Below are 16,562 nucleotides of genomic sequence, written 5' to 3'. Positions count from 1 at the left end.
GTAAACCTGCATGAAGCAAACGTAATCGAGAAAGTCTATCACGCAATCTCCGCCATAATTGTATAACAATATCAGAAAACTGGTTTACGCAACTTTCTAAAAAAATCAATGTTGATTTATTTCAAGCTGCTTTACGTTAAAAACTATTGAATCGATCAACATGTAGAGGAAAACGTATATCTTTAAAAATGATTCGGGCATATCTCTGTAAGATAAATTCTTATTCCTCGACTACTCGAATTAGATTTTGAATCAGCATTAATTTCCAGATGAAGTTATTTCTTGTTTGAAACTCTTACGAATCTTCAATTTGGTAATTTCGTATTTTCATGAAACATATGGACAAGTGGGTCACGTCGGAAAAATAAAAATTTAACCAGAATGTGAAAGTCCATTTAACGCAATGGAAATCTTTAATATCACAGGTGAAGTTTCCATGAAAAATCGCACAAATATCAGTACAAAATGTCTTCACTTCGTAGACTAATGTATAATTTTCTTATGCGTTCAGGACCACCCATCCTCAATGTCAGGCATATTACCTTTAACCTTCGTTCGATCGCCTCGACTTTTCTCGAACCAAATTAACGATTTAAACGTTTCCCCTCTCTTTTTTGTTAATACGATACGAGCAACTTTTGTCGGACGTGTATCTACTAATTTTAAAATAAAGGCGCACAGAAGTAAAATATAGAAGTATGCCGAGAATTTTCGTACCATTGTCATCAAGCGTGTAACTGCAATGTTTGTTAAGTATATATGTAGATATGACAATTCAATACTATTTCCAATTAGGTATAGACATATAAGAAATCTTTAATTTTTTTGAATAATAATTTTAATAAAAATTGAATAATAATAAATTTCACTAAAATATTAGTTGTAAATAGAATGTATAATTGAACAGGGATATATTTATTTTTTAGAACCGTGACTATTTTCTTGTGGATTTAAAAGAATATTCTATTGCTTTTTTTAATAAAGATACAAGTGTTATTATAACAATACATAAATATCAATATGCAAGTATATTATTAATCAATTTTTGCTATCACAGGATATCGCATTTCTTAATGTATTTTTTTCTTTTTCTTTTTCGTTTGTTCTGTATTTCATATCAATTACGAATCTTGAGAATACCATCGACCGAATCTTTCGAGAGCTTGTTTCCATTGAGCAATTATCGGTTGATAATGAATCATGTTCTCCTTATTTGGATGGAATATCCTTGCTGTTTTTCGAAGTTTTTCTACGTCCTCTCTGTTCTTCCATACACCTAAATAAGCAAATAATTAAAATATAATTAAAGTTAATATAATTAAAATGGAAAGCAGAAGGGTTATCAGAGAAAATAAATAATATAGTTTCACGTTATTAGCCTCTCCACATTTTGTATTACGCTAGAAAGTGCGATTAAATAAGCGCACTGTTTCGAACTTTCTCCATTATTGTACGGTACGAAAGTAGAATAAAAGGCATGTTATTCTAGATTTTGCATCATATAATACCACATTTATAATGTTCCTTTCAAACAGATAATAATTTTAATTTAATTTATGGCTCTGCTTCTAACCGATGTGACCACGATACTAACATAGGTGATCGCAATAGTTTGGACTAAATTTGTGTAAGAATGAGGAACAGAATAATGAAAAATATAAGTCGAACGTGGTAGACCATTTCAAGTTATTGTTGTGGCTATTTATGATACAAGGATTCTAGTTGTAGAGAGTTCAATGCGGTCTAGCAATTTACATACCGCATTGTAAACCAGCGAGAAATGCCACTCCTAAAATAGACATCTCTGTGGTTGTCGCACGTTCTACGTCAAGACCTGTTAAGTCGGCTAATAATTGCAACACAAAATCGTTTGCTGACACTCCACCATCGATCCTATAACAGGAATTACAAAGCACGATTAAAATTAACACAACAATAGGAATGACTGTCAGTATTTCAAATTGTTTGGATATTCTTTTTATGTCTAACGTGATTTTCATAGGAATTCTTTTCATAGGAATTCAAAGGAATTCTTTGCTAACCGTATCTTTTGGTGAGTGAAGTTAGTTTCTTCGCCTAGTACGTAGAAAAGTTGCATTATTCCGAAAACGATGCTTTCTAACAACGATCGAATAATGTGACTTTTATTTGTAGTAGGTTTTATGCCTATAAAACCTGCTGCTGCTGTGTAATCATTTATTGGAATCTGTAAATAAATTGTAAGGAATCTTCTTAATCCAATCGATTTCATCGAATTAAAACTACTTAATTTTTTATGAAAACTCACGTGTAATCCGCTAAATGCGGGAATAAAATATACTCCATCAGAGTCGTTTACTGAGTTTGCAATGTTCGCTGTTTTAGCAAGATTATCGATTATACCTAAAACGAACTAAGTCTTTAAAATTCCAACGATTTGTTAACCAACGTAGATCGTATTACTTCAAATTATATTACTTGTGAATGACAGTGTAGATGTGCTCGAAAATTTCGTTAAGAGCAATTACCTATATTTTTGGCCCATTCGACGATAGTTCCAGTGTCGTTCCATGCACCTTCTATCATGTATACTAATTCATCGCCTATCTGCCATCCGATTACAGGATACAAACCTATTGAGAAAAAGATTAATTATATTTATCTTTGAAATTTACTAATACTTAGATTGTCTATTCTTTTTCTAGAAACATCACTGCAGAATAATCTCTGTATGTGTTCTGCGACTTTTAAAAATATTATTCTGCTAGAAATAAATAAAACAATTATTTATTCTAATAGAAAAATCACCTGCGACCGAAGCATGTAATTTTCTTCCTGAGTTCACATTCATAAAGGTCCCAGTTCCCAGAGTAATTTTCAAATCTCCAGGCTGCATGCATCCGGAACCAAACAGCGAGGCCGATTGATCTGCCATCTATTTCAAATTACATTGTTAAAGAATTACATTATTATAAACAAAATATCTGATATTGAGAATTGTTCGGTCGTTTCAAGTTCTAAAATAAAGTTGTACAACTTACTGAGCAAAATATTGGAATTTCAACACCAAATATGTCCTTTGGGATAACGCCAAAATTCCTACTGGTATCAACTACTTCCGGAAACATATTACGTGGAATTCCCAGAAGATTCATCATTAGATCAGACCAAGTCATAAGAAATGGGTCGAAAAGTCCTGTTGCTGCTGCGCTCGAAACGTCTGTCACGTGTTTTCCTATAGAAAAAAGATTTATTTCAAAGATCCTACTATATGTAAATAAGAAAATTACTTATTCTCATCGATTCTCTTCTTATTTCATCATTTTAAGATAATACGTCTTGGTGTGACGATATTACAATTAAAACAAGTATAGTTAATAATTAAATTGAAACAAAGTCTTGGTAAACTGAATTGTCTTGAACGTTCTAAATAAATAATAAAATGAAAAAGATTGGGTATATGAACTGTCTTTACTCGTTTAAAATAAATATATGCTTTTAAAATATAATGTTGAAATGAATACCCGTAAGTTTATACAAAAGCCAACAATCAATGCTTCCAAATAAGGCGTTTCCGTTGTTCGCCGCCTCCTGCAAACCTGGCACGTTTTGCAGAGCCCACAATAACCTTAGAGTTATCTAAGTTGCATCGCAAAACAAGTAGCAAAAAATAAACGATATGTAAATCAAAATTTTATAACCGTCTACGTGTTCTGAATATTATTTTATTTCACTCTATACTACTCTATACTATCACTCTATACTACTGTATTCTATCATTATATTAAGAACATCTTTCGTTCATAACAGAGTGAAAAATAGCAATCTACATACACAGTTATAATATTTCTTTTTAATAAGCAAACAAAATTTCGATTACAGAAGACTAACTCAGATTTAAGAAATCAGCAGGATTCAAAATCGATTGAAAATGAGACAATTATGCATAAAAATTATGCATTCTGTTGAATTTTGAATATATTGTAAAGGGGAGGGTCTTGAGCAACGTGCACTTTGTCCTAGGTGTAGGATGATCTTGTTTTAAAAATTATGATAAAAAGAAAATTATATTGTTAGATTAAATTTACTCCAAATTATATGGTTAAAGATGAAATTGCATTTGTGTAGTATTGTGATAATAGTGGTAAGTTGAATTAATTTCATGGGAGGTGGGGGGCTCCAAAAGACGAAGTGCACGTTGCTCAGAATCTTTCCCTTTACAATATACCTGAAGGTCAAGATCATCGGAGATGAGGCTCTCTTTTGAGCATAATTACCGAAAATGAAAATAGTAAATCAATCGTTGAAAACGAAGTGATTACAATTTTCATTTTCCATCTTTCATTCAGAATTCGAAAGCAAACAAAATTTTCTAAACTATTATGAAAAGAATAATGTCAAGATGCAAAGAAGGCACGTAATTTTGTGAAAATTTAAAGGAGACAAGAACCTGTGTATTCAGGAATTTAAAAGCACTCATCAACAAGAATCGTTCTTCGCCGAGAATCTTGTGCAAAATGTACGATCCTACTCGGAATGCTTTTAACATCAACGACGAGTTCCATTGCTTCACTATGCCGTCAGCACGTAGATCTTTCCACGTGATAAAGCTGAAACATAAAATAAAACGTTCGAACATTTATAAAAAACACTACAGAAATGTATAATGAATGATTGGTTATACTGGCTTGTGATAATATTTTCCATCTTTCGAGTTCCATGTCGTAAAGCTACCTCGTTGTGTGGAAATACCGATACCAACGATCGATTCCGGGTCCACTTTGGCTTCTAGAGTAATAAAAGAAAACAAAATAATTTCGATTCTTCGATACTACGATGTTCTATTCGATTACTAGAGCTTACCTTTTAAGGTGTTCTTTATTACGTCTACGATGATCGTCCATAGCTTGTCCGGATCTATTTCTACGAAGCCTGCCTTTGGATATAAAAGTTGAACCTGGCATTTAAAAGAATGAAGGAATTAGACGTTTTAGGTACATTAAACTGCGCAATAAGTTCGTTCGCCTTTTTATGTTACTTATTATGAATTCTATGCCATTATAATGAATTCAGTATCTTGTAAATTTTGTTCACGAGTGAATTAGTATATTTTTCACCTGTGGTTTTCGTATATCAATATGTCCCTTATAAGAATATGTGTTTGTATAACTGAAATTGTACTCTATACTATCTCGGATAATAGAAATTTGAATATTTTGAATAAAAATATTATATTTGTAGATATCAAGCGACGATGGTTATTGTCTATGTCGTGTTTGTTCTGAAATCGAACCTTTCTACAATTCAATATATTTTGTCGCAGGTAAAAGCTAGTAAATAACGACAAAGTAATGCCAACACACATTTACTGGCACGTTATCTTTTCAAAAAGCAGTTGCCATCGACAAATACAATATTGACTTAATGTAATTAACAATGCGTCTAAAGACGTGTGATATCATTAAATCATCAGGATCTTCCATTGTTGATATCATATTATCACGACCGATCTGCGACAAGGAAACAAATTTTAAACCAATTCTGCGACAGAATGTAATATTGTCAAAACAGCTTCATACGTTTAAACGTATGAACTACAATTTCGTTAGAAATAAAAGAGAATTACCGTCATGATAAATTCTGAATAGAAAAATAACACGGCAAATTTTTTTTGATTTACATTACTACGTAATCAGAGATCAAAGTGAGAAGGTCAGTAATAATTCTTTGTATTATTTACGTAACATTTTCCGATTTGTAATTTTCTAAGCTAGGAGAGTTTCTCTATTCGTGACATATTACTTTTATATATTTTTTTACAGTTTTTTTCTTTATTTATTTATTTAAAAAAAGCTATCGGTTATAATATTCTATCTGCTATTTAAATGCGACAGACTACTTTTAGTTGAATATTTTCTTTCGTATTGATGATAGCGACTTAAAAATGATAGACAAGTAATTATAACATACTATGATATAAATAGAATTATTCCTATTATTATAACAAGTGTTTCTTTCCAACAGAGGATGTAATTATACAGTTGTTGCTATGATTGAGATATTGTTTTTCCGATTCGCTGTTGCGTGTAACTAATATATTGTGTATTCTGGAAATATTTTAAAATTTTAATTAATCGATTCGGTTATATCATTCAACAGCTTTATTTTTTTGTCAGTCGGGAGATTGATAAGGTAATACTTTTTCTATTAGCTAAGAAAGTCGAGAAATAGTCTTTAGATATAAAATACTTTATCTCATTTAAAAGAAACTGTTACGTGATAACACTTGGTAACACCAACAGTAAAAAATGTATACTTTATCCGTGCACATACTATCAATGTATGAATGCTTATTACAAGCATATATACGTGTACACGTGCATGAGAAAATATATACAATCATTATTCGGAAATAAAAATTTATTGCTGAGATAAATCATAGAATTATTAATATTTTAAACAGTTTCTTATATGTGTGAAGATAAGAAACTCCTGTATAATCTACCGCTATCGATTCATCCATAGTTGCACATTGACCTGAAAGTTAGTTCAATATTTCCAACTTGAATTTGTAATTTAAGACTTAAGGCTCGCTCTACAATACCTCTCCCAGTTAGAAAATAAGAAATGGAATACAAGATAAGCAACGACACTTAATTACGTGATCGCTATCAAACGAAAAGGTTCAAAAAAGTCTAAGATCCTCCGAATAATTCTTCCAATCTTTAAAATTTATCATACTCGCTTGATAATTTATCACACTCTAAAATAAATCTTCTAACAAACTGTCATAAATTTCACTTGATAGAAATCAAAAACTATGAACGTTGTCAGCAGACTTATATCTCTTCGTTGATTTTAAGCGATATTTGCGAAAGCTGGTAATAAACATAACGAACCTTCTCCGCCGAGGAAGCAATCGTGTTCGCTTCTTCGTCGATTATATAAAAACGCACGGTAGTAGTGCCCACATCGAGTGCCCCGATGTATTTCATATTTTTCCTAGCAATTCGATTCTGATCCTTCACTCGATTCGTTCACGTATTATTCCAATTAATTTCGGCGCCCAGAGGAAGAACAAATTTACCCAACTGCTATCCGGTCGCACGAAGACGCGCGGCAGACTGGTATTCAGCGCGTGTAGATTGTATATGAAGGAAAACGTAGTACTACGCATGTCCAAATAGCTACTTTATCGGTATTGTAAGCACGTACGGGAGAAACTGTAGCGATGAACTCATTTCAACAATGAGAGAACTTGTTCCGCCGGATATCGCGACTAAGATATTAACCCTTTTGTTACGAAAGCTATAATTCTAAAGATTTCTACCGTAGTATTAATATGTTTGTTATACTGTTTTCCATGGTTAAAATGTTCTCTATATAGTACATCTTTACTCTTTAAAATATATCGAAATACACGAAGTTGCTCGTGTTTTTCTCTTTATCTTTCAAGTAAAGTTATATTATATGTTGTTGCGGAACAATTTTATACATTGAATGGATATGATGCATAGTTAACAGACTACACGTACATTGACGGACCGAGTGTTTGAATCTTTTGTTTTAATAGAATGTGTTACTTTATACGTTTGTTAAATGGAATTTTCTCTTTCTGAAATATGAAGACTTTCGACGTATTTATTTTGATTTGATAAGAGGGATTATTATTTGTTTAATGGATAATATGATCAGGAGAAGTGAATTTAATCCTATACAATCCGAGTATGATGTGATTGATCGCGAAAGTATTTTAGAAATTATGCTTCAAATCATTGTACAATGAAAACGATAACTCTTCTGGAACACGGTTGAATAAACTCATCGAAAATTCCGTCGGCTAGTCAGATTGCTTATGTATAGCGAATCCTCTCGTTATTATTACTCTATCTGAAAATATTTGAAAAGTATTGAACCACCCTGGGGGCGTCTCGCGTATCTGTAGCTTCGAATTTCACGGGGCGTCTGATAATCGTTCTGCCACGAACGAGAAATCGTTCAGTCGACTGATGGCTGTTGGCTCATTTCAATCAAAATGAGAATACAAACGGTGCTTGGATGTTTCCTTCTTCTTGGCTATAATTCGGGTAAAGTGTCATCGATCATCGCTGTCATCTCTCTCTTTTAACTTAAGACAGGAAATAAAAAATTATAAAAATTGTGTTCTGTCTGTGATTTTTCTTGATATTGTATCGTCAGAATTTTTCTATCCGGTGCTTTACTATCATTCTGTTTAAAAATAAATATTAATAATTTTGGTGGTATGAACGAACGTATTATATTTAGTTCGAGTTCTGAACCTTTCAAAAAGATGCAAAAGCCCATCGCTTAAGATGATAATAAGCTTCGTGCTTTGATAATAACAGCCACGATCATTTTAAAAATTCAGTTTCACATAATGTATCGATGTTTTTAGTGGTAACTAAATTGTTGAAAGATTCACTATTATGTAATTTGTAAATTTAATTTTCGCTTCCTGTTAATCTTAACAAAATTCGTTAAATTATTATTTTAATATTATAGTTACTTCTTGTTACTTTTTTTATTGTTCGTGAGCTTTATGAGGATCTTATTATTGCAATTCTATTACTTCGAAGTTCTGCCATTCAAAAAGTTTCATTTCGATTCCAAATACTGTCTCAGCAATTGCTTTTCTCGAGGATGTCGAACTTGCATACAATTGCAAAAGTCATGACACCGTCCCGCCAATGTTGAGGTTGAAGAGATTCCTATTCTGTGAATATGATAGCAGCATTCGACCGACTCTGTCTCATCAAGTTGCCAACAACGTCACCATGCAACTACTACCAAAAATCCTGGATTTCGTAAGCGTCAATTAAAAAACAAAATATATTTTTTCGAAATTATTTAAATTGTCCACGATCTAAAGATCTCGATCTTATTGTACGTCTGTGTTATTATTTGCTGGAATCGGCCTCTAGGATGATTGGAATGGCAGAATGACACTGCACAGTTGGATGACGCTCGTAAGTGACGTTTATTCTTTAATTTACTTACTTATTTATTGTATTTCTCATGGAAGAGTTCAAGCACTTTTATTTGTAGGTTTGGAACGACGCCCATCTGTCTTGGAAGCCCAGCGACTTTGATGGAATCAATTTTATTCACGTACGAAGCGATAGCATTTGGATTCCTGATATTTCCGTCTATAATTCGTAAGCAGCAGAATGATCGTCATTACATTCCTCAAAAAAATATTCTCAAGCATTCTCAAAAATCTTAGAATAATAGGAATTGAAATCGAAAATATGAATTTTAATTGGAACACAAAATCAAGATTGGTCCTTTTATTAAAATAGAATCTTGCATTCATCTTGTGCTCTGCGATTTTGAAAAATCATCGATATTTCAATTATAAGCATTAGAAGCGCTAGGATATTAATTTTTCTTGAATTTAATTTCCTTTTGACCGAAATAAAAGATATAAATATATGTAAGTTTATCGTTCGTTTGTAAGTATCGTCTGTTAATCATTAAATATCTCATTTCTTTTGTCTAGTGGTGATATGATGTTCGACCAGACCGGTATACCACCGACGACATGTTTGGTCTTCAACACAGGATCGGTTAGCTGTGTACCATCGGTGATGCACGTTGCTAAATGCGCTACAGACTTTGCTTCATGGCCCTACGACACGCATCGGTGTCGAATTAATTTTGGTTCGTGGTCTCATTCGGGGGAGGAAGTGAATTTTAATCTAGACAAGAAAGCGGTAATTGGTATTGAAATGGTTCCAATTTTCATAAATATTTTCGAAATTCCAAAGCTAGCGAAATAAGACAATAGAATTTTGATAGACTCCTTGAGTGAAATTCGAGAAAATTTATGATATCTTAAATAATTGATATTAATTCTTCTTAGGCAACCTAAGTCGCTTGTACACCGAGTAAAATTTCATTTGTGAATTCCTTCAAGCGAATCTTTAATTGTCCCGGGAAACATTTTAATTATTTTATTCGAAAGCCGATTGCGTGACACAGTACGAGCTTCAATAAATATTCCAGAATTTTTAAAAGCTTAGAATAATAAAAGAATTGAACGTGGGACACAAACGTCCCAGTTTGTCCACGAAAATAGAGATGCAGAAATATATGTACTTGCCCATGAAGAGTTAATATCGTAATATAATATTTAATCTTACGTGATTTGATAGTTCCAAATGGATGGGTTCGCGAATAATACCGAGTGGGATTTCAAAGTACTAAACGCGTACAAAGTATTAAGGAAATATAAATGCTGTCCAAACGATACTTATCCGATGATCGTTTATGAGTTCGCTATAAGTCGGCATTATGGTGTAATGCATACTACGTATATCACACCTGCTATAGCGATGATGTTACTTACGTTAACTGTACTTTGGTTGGATTCGAGATCAACGGAAAGAATGGCTGTTGCTGGTGTGAATTTAATCTGCCATATACTTTGTATGTTCGATTTGCACTGGCAGCTACCTCACAATGGTATCAATCCTCCAAATATATGTAAGTATTTATTACATAATGCTAGCTAAATATAATACATTCGCATAACTCACGCAAATATCTTATCCAACCATTCTACCACATCTGTCACATTGAAATATTCTATTAGACTATCAAAGTAGATATCCTGCTCTTTACTTGCCGGCAACTCATCTTGTAATCAACGCAATAATCGTAACAGATATATTCTCTACAGTTCAAATACTTGTTCTTTCAGTACTGTACTACCGAGATTCATTAGCTTTAGCCGTGTTCGCCTTAGTTTTAACCGCTGCACTCCGTAAAATGCAAGAAATGAGCATCGAGGTGCCCTATTGGATCTCTACGACCACATCGTTCATCTTGAGTAACAGAGCTGGGCGTTTTCTTATTCTTACTGACGACGATTCCAAATTGTCTACCACGGGAATATTGGGCGGAGAAGGCGAGGATAATTCAGACTTACCAAAATCTGGAAGCGAACCGAAGGAATCGTCGTGGAGACATTTCGCTGCCATCATTGAATGGCTGTCTTTCTTCGTGATCATTTTCACCTACATTATCATTCTGATCACTCTTGTACCATCCACATGAAAAATCGTTTCTTGTTCTACATTTCATCAAAAGTCAATTGTAGATTCTCATTGTCAATAAACGATCATTTATGGATATGCCTTTCTTTTCTTATTATATTTGTGGGAGTTTCAGTTACTCCTTGTGCACATTCTATTCGGTATGTTAAATTATAGACGGATGGTGTTTTCCAACAATCGATTGATGATTTGTAGAGCTATCAAATAAATTATGTACATAGATGTTTGAATTTTAATCTGTGTAGCCTCTAATAAATTTATTTTTGTTTATCGATACCATGATAGACTGATTCTATTAATAGATGCTCTTATAATAAATGATACTGATACTTTTTATTGCCTTTTGATAGAAATGTATAAATATAGATCTTTAAATTTATCACCGTGATAAGTAGCATAAGCATAATTATAGAATACGAACGAGATTTTATAATTAAGTATAACTATAAAAGACAAACTGTTTATGATCATACTGTAGACGAATCTAATTTCACCTTAGACTTCAAAAAGTATGATTCAAGATCAATATTTTTCAGACTGCCAGTAAGACGTCACGATTTTTCTAACAATTTTATATTCGGTCTCGATTGTTTCATCGAAACGATCTCTCGAATAAAAAATCGTCTACTTCTATTTTATTTGATAGTACAACTGAAAATTCTAAAATTGATAAAGGTTTAAACGATAACGAAGAAAAGGGGGCGGTTTTCAACCTTCTCGGTTTAACGTTTCACTGGGCGTGCGACTGCTCTTCTCGATCTATCGATGTACAGTTGTGGATCTGTCATTTCGTTTCGTGCCCTCACGGTTTAAACATGAAGAATTTGTTTTCTGTTTTATTTGTGATCTTCAACATTCTGTTATATAAACGGGGAACTTGCGCGATGCAGTGCAAAGACATCACCACCACTTCTGCGTTAACGCGGCTGAAAGATTATTTATTTTGCGATTATGATAGGGAAATCAGGCCCACAAAACATTATAACAACGCCACTATTATTAACTTGGGATTGAACATACAACAATTTCAAGTTGTAAGTAATTTTTATGATGTGAAGATAAAGAGATTTCCTATTTCTCTGGAAAATTTCATAATAAGGTTCTTTGTACATATTTCCTTGAATATTTCTTCTAATTGTTACAGCAACTCTTCTTATACACTTATTTTTTATACGATGTACATTAATTACATAATTATGGATAAATAAAACTGAAAGGATTTTAGTTTTTATAACTATAATAACAACTTATAATACATTTATAGATTTAGATATATTACCTTCTTTATTTTTATTTGTTAGAATGATATAAGCAACAGCGTTATATTCGATGTTTGGCTAAAATTGGTGAGTAACATTATTCTGATGTATTTTTTATTTTTATTAGATAACAGATATAAGGAATTTAAATGTTTCATATTTCTAATAAATAATAGGTTTGGAAAGACCCTCATTTCACTTGGGACAAATCGCAATTTGATTCTATCACTGCTCTTCACGTGAAAAGCTACGAGATCTGGGTTCCGGATATCGTAACGCACAGCACGTAAGTTATCAATAGACCGCGAATTTTTATACATAATTATACGAAATTTCAAGATGCAGAGATGCACAGAATGTAGGTAATGTGGCAAAATATCCAAGGTATGCACCCCTTGTTACAATTAATAACTAATGCAATGTTCTACTTAAGTGTCATCTTTTTAATTACATTCATATCCGCAGTCTAATTGTTGTTAAAACATCCCGCAGTCTAGTTATTGATAAAGATGTAAATGCAAATATCTACAGTCTAATTATTAATAAAAATACGTGTCGTATGATTCAACGTTTATTAACAATCTTTGTAACGATCATTTTTAGATCTGTTAAATCCATTTCGATCGCATTTTTTCAAACTTTTGCTTATAAGATTTAAGTATTTAATTATTATTATTAATCTTGTCATTTAGAACAGATACGGGCGTTGATGTTGAGATGCCACAAGCTGAGTGCATAGTACAACACGATGGTGTGATACTTTGTGTACCAATGACAACATACGCAACATTTTGCGAATCTGATCACACTTGGTGGCCTTATGATATGATGAATTGTACTATTCATATTGCTTCGTGGTCTCATGGAAGCAACGAGATTAGTTTACGTTCCTTCACATTAAACGATGTATGTATGAAACTTCAATGTCTTGAAGATCCCGTTAATTATCGTTAATTCTCGTTAACTATCTAATTCCTTATAAACTATAGATGACCAATTTTAGATTGTTTAATTTATTGATAATATGAAATATTAATGTCATTGGTAATTTAATGGATCAATTATTGAAATTTTTTAAAGAAAATTGAAGAATTCTTGCGCTCTATATTATTCTCAGTTTTCAGAGAATTCGACCGAGGATAATTTGGAATGGGAAGTGGTGGATCTTTTTAAAAGTGAACGAGTAATAGTATCCAAGTACGGTTTAGGTTTTACCACCGATCAATTATCTTACCATATTCTTTTAAGAAGACATTCCTCTATGAATACTACAGCGTATATGACGTCGGCTATAGGTTTGTAAAATGTAATAAACGTTTTATGATAAATGGTTATGCAATATGATAAAAAGAATTATTTTACATTCACGTGTAGTCTTGATGACGATGACACTAATGGTACTGTGGCTAGAGCCAAGGTCCACGGAACGTATGATAATAGCAAATTTGAATTTCATTTTGCATTTATTCTGCTTGTTGGATCTTCAGTGGAAGCTTCCTTTCAATGGAACCCATCCTCCACGATTAAGTAAGTTTTTAATTATTTTGTCTTGTTTGTAAACTAATGAATGAAATATAGATGGGATGATGGAGGATGAAAAAGTCTTAAATGAGAGAAAGTTTAAATTTGTTTATTTTACGAATCCTTCTGATCGATGGAGATTATCATTGCATTTTTTTTTCTTTTTTTAGTTCTATTCTATGAGAAATCTCTTGCTCTTGCCACGTTTTCACTCATATTGACCAGCATTCTGCGATATATGCATGAAATAAACGCTGAAGCACCTGCGTGGATATCCGTCACCACCGTTAAGGTTTTAAAAAGCAGAATAGGCCAGATATTTTTATTAAGCATTTTGGATCCGAAAGTATCGGCTACAATCGAAATGAATGTGGATGACAATACGAATTTAGTATCTCCCAATAAAAAAAAGTCGACATGGAGGTACACTTCGGTTGTGATTGGATGGCTCGCTTTCTTGACCGTTTTATTCACTTATGTGGTATTGCTAATTATTTTCTTGCCAACAAGCAGATTCGCAAGTTCCTTTTAAAAATTTAATTTGTGAACAGTCGTTTTTATTATAACGTACATTAAAAGCAATTTAAAAAATGTAAAACATTCTTGATACAATTACAATGTTCGTTGAATTATTTGATCACAAGTCCCTAGATTGAAGAAGGTTGGATGTTTCAAAAAATCTCTGATTTTTCTTTTCTTTTTTTTTTTTTTTTTTTAATAAATACATTTATTTTGAAAAACATCGGATCCATTTTTGCGAATCTTAACAGTGCGACCAAATTCATTTTACAATAGAAAAAGAATGATATACCTCGATGGATCTGAGTGAAATTTGCTTTAGATGATATTTTATATAGATTTACATGCGGCATGAAATGTGTAAATTCAGAGAGGCAGAGCCATAAACTTGTAAAAGTGTAATCGCTAATAAGTGCTAAATGCAAGAATTAGAAAAGGCGATACTCCGTCGCTTATCAGAACTTATTTAGTGTTCTGTCAACAACTTCTTACATTATGTACATATTACATCCTAGCATTTACGTAAAGTACACGTATTACATAGATGTTAAATTATACACGTTAAAAAAGTGAAAGAATAGCTAATTGGAAGAATAAAAGCAATTCTAGATTTGTTTTACAAAGTTTCATTCATCCATCCTAGGATAAAGTCATTAGAATAAATGAAAGTATGATTTATGCGATAAATGCATTGCAAGTTGTAGTAAAAATGAATTGTCAAAGAAATTATACGGGTATTGAAATGGCTATACAAACAAGTTGAGAAAATACAGTCAAGAGATAAGATGAAATTTCATTGTGATTGGTACAACAGATAGTCTTTTAGAACTCGTGGAAGTGGAAGCAAATCAACTGCATTCCTTTTAGTATACTGTAGTATAGCATCACGGCAGGCACTTTGTAGAGTAGATACTGCTGAAACATATAATTATTAAGGAAAACGAAATTCCTCTAAAGATAATATACCTAAGAAACAAAAAGAACATACCACCATATAGCTGAACTATTCTGACTTGTTTTGTGGTACCATATACATCTACTACAGCACGCAAAGGACCTGCCTTATATGGTATGTCTTTTCCACATACACCTTGGTCTTCACCATTAATTATAAAATGCATTTCTGCTTTATCTGAACCAGCTTGTGGCACATACATAATTCCAATACGACTACCAGCATCTGTAGGTAGAATATATTGAGAAGAATCAATTGTATTTGGTCTAAGAGAATTAAATGGGATAACTCCTCGAGAAGTTTGCACATTTACTCCATCTGTGATTAATTTCTTCTCTCCAGATGGTATTCCTTCACCTTAAATATGTATAAACATAAAACTTAGTTAATAAAGATTTAAACTACATAAAACCAAGTTACAAATCCCTACCATATCCTTCAATACTATCCCATATAGTATGACTTTTAGTAATGGCAAATATCCATGTATTACCAAGCTTAGCAAGATTAGGCATAGCAAACTGTGGTAGACTATTGTTTATAGAAGCAGGATCTATAAGAGTCAGCCCCAGTCTCATGTGACCACTCCATCCTCTTTCAGTCTTTTCAATTTCCACCAAGAATATTTCACCTGGTTGTAGTGGCTTTTCGCTGAAGGCCAAAGAGTTTGCAAAACTAGCAGTACGATATGCCACAGTGTTGTCCTCTCTCAACATAATATTTTCCCCGTGAGTCGGGTGAAATCTAGTCACTATTTTCCTGGATTTCTCTGTCATCATAGTATATTATAATTAGTGCAAACGTCGACACCGAGCACCCGTACTACAAGTTTTCGAGAGCACTGCAGCAACTTGATTCCACGAGAAATCTCATTGAGGATAATACTTTGAGGAGAACAATTCAAACCGTTCCGATATTTCGCAGAAAAGAACGTGGATGAACTTTCCGCGCCGTACGATCGACGTAAATGATACATTGGAATGTTTTCAATGATTTACATGGTTGCTCGAGGAACCTAGCGGTTGAAAAGTGAGGTTAGTTGTTCATCTCGGCGATCCTTCCATTGAAACGATTTTTTTATTAACTATGTTTCAGCACTATCGTCATATGTATGTTGATTAAAATTCGTTGTTCGAATCAATTTTTATGTCGAAATTAATTTTTGAACGAGAACGAAAGCAGGCACAAGATCAACAACGATCTGACGGATAACTACGAGAAACGAAACAGAAACAGCTGATTGGATATGTG

The 16,562-nt window shown here is 32.8% G+C and overlaps 3 protein-coding genes across 4 annotated transcripts; 1 reads left to right on the top strand and 2 right to left on the bottom strand.

The window, feature by feature from the left end:
* Positions 1 to 959: 959 nt before the first annotated feature.
* LOC126920203 (putative glycerol kinase 5) lies at positions 960 to 9,016 on the bottom strand. 2 transcript variants are annotated; one of them, XM_050730236.1, is made up of 12 exons: positions 8,998 to 9,016; positions 4,843 to 4,936; positions 4,664 to 4,767; positions 4,430 to 4,589; positions 3,504 to 3,618; positions 3,021 to 3,214; positions 2,788 to 2,914; positions 2,508 to 2,612; positions 2,288 to 2,382; positions 2,043 to 2,206; positions 1,760 to 1,893; positions 960 to 1,276 (listed from the first exon to the last, which is right to left on the bottom strand). In XM_050730236.1, exons 3-12 carry the CDS (start codon positions 4,684 to 4,686, stop codon positions 1,122 to 1,124), a joined length of 1,272 nt encoding a protein of 423 aa, XP_050586193.1. In that variant the 5' UTR covers positions 4,687 to 4,767; positions 4,843 to 4,936; positions 8,998 to 9,016; the 3' UTR covers positions 960 to 1,121. The 2 variants fall into 2 exon arrangements, with proteins under 2 accessions (XP_050586193.1, XP_050586192.1); XM_050730235.1 differs by lacking the exon at positions 8,998 to 9,016 and adding an exon at positions 6,879 to 7,122 and having other exon boundaries at positions 4,668 to 4,767.
* LOC126920122 (uncharacterized) lies at positions 7,584 to 14,455 on the top strand. The gene is made up of 14 exons (XM_050730082.1): positions 7,584 to 8,066; positions 8,623 to 8,804; positions 8,922 to 8,966; positions 9,046 to 9,155; positions 9,500 to 9,713; positions 10,155 to 10,485; positions 10,703 to 11,052; positions 11,648 to 12,091; positions 12,359 to 12,403; positions 12,493 to 12,602; positions 13,009 to 13,222; positions 13,434 to 13,611; positions 13,691 to 13,843; positions 14,008 to 14,455. Exons 1-14 carry the CDS (start codon positions 8,015 to 8,017, stop codon positions 14,367 to 14,369), a joined length of 2,790 nt encoding a protein of 929 aa, XP_050586039.1. The 5' UTR covers positions 7,584 to 8,014; the 3' UTR covers positions 14,370 to 14,455.
* A 68-nt stretch (positions 14,456 to 14,523) lies between these two features.
* Positions 14,524 to 16,538, bottom strand: LOC126920210 (neuralized-like protein 2). The gene is made up of 3 exons (XM_050730257.1): positions 15,742 to 16,538; positions 15,345 to 15,668; positions 14,524 to 15,268 (listed from the first exon to the last, which is right to left on the bottom strand). Exons 1-3 carry the CDS (start codon positions 16,088 to 16,090, stop codon positions 15,150 to 15,152), a joined length of 792 nt encoding a protein of 263 aa, XP_050586214.1. The 5' UTR covers positions 16,091 to 16,538; the 3' UTR covers positions 14,524 to 15,149.
* Between the last annotated feature and the right edge of the window lie 24 nt (positions 16,539 to 16,562).

The sequence above is a fragment of the Bombus affinis genome, chromosome 9 (genome assembly GCF_024516045.1).
Source record: "Bombus affinis isolate iyBomAffi1 chromosome 9, iyBomAffi1.2, whole genome shotgun sequence".
Lineage (NCBI taxonomy): Eukaryota > Metazoa > Arthropoda > Insecta > Hymenoptera > Apidae > Bombus > Bombus affinis.
The sequence above is the reverse complement of the archived record's forward strand: the minus strand, read 5'-3'. Positions and strand labels throughout refer to the sequence as shown.

What these genes read in the sequence shown, in the direction of transcription:
- LOC126920122 (XM_050730082.1), top strand. Translation starts at nt 8,015, where the DNA reads ATGAGAATACAAACGGTGCTTGGATGTTTCCTTCTTCTTGGCTATAAT. An exon ending in TGCACAGTTGGATGACGCTC is followed by an intron (nt 8,967 to 9,045) that starts GTAAGTGACGTT and finishes TTTTATTTGTAG; the next exon opens with GTTTGGAACGACGCCCATCT. An exon ending in TGATCACTCTTGTACCATCC is followed by an intron (nt 11,053 to 11,647) that starts ACATGAAAAATC and finishes CGGTCTCGATTG; the next exon opens with TTTCATCGAAACGATCTCTC.
- LOC126920203 (XM_050730235.1), bottom strand. Translation starts at nt 6,974, where the DNA reads ATGAAATACATCGGGGCACTCGATGTGGGCACTACTACCGTGCGTTTT. An exon ending in CGAATGGGCCAAAAATATAG is followed by an intron (nt 2,383 to 2,507) that starts GTAATTGCTCTT and finishes AGTTCGTTTTAG; the next exon opens with GTATAATCGATAATCTTGCT. An exon ending in TCTCGCTGGTTTACAATGCG is followed by an intron (nt 1,277 to 1,759) that starts GTATGTAAATTG and finishes TTGCTTATTTAG; the next exon opens with GTGTATGGAAGAACAGAGAG.
- LOC126920210 (XM_050730257.1), bottom strand. Translation starts at nt 16,090, where the DNA reads ATGATGACAGAGAAATCCAGGAAAATAGTGACTAGATTTCACCCGACT. An exon ending in GGATAGTATTGAAGGATATG is followed by an intron (nt 15,669 to 15,741) that starts GTAGGGATTTGT and finishes TACATATTTAAG; the next exon opens with GTGAAGGAATACCATCTGGA. An exon ending in AATAGTTCAGCTATATGGTG is followed by an intron (nt 15,269 to 15,344) that starts GTATGTTCTTTT and finishes ATGTTTCAGCAG; the next exon opens with TATCTACTCTACAAAGTGCC.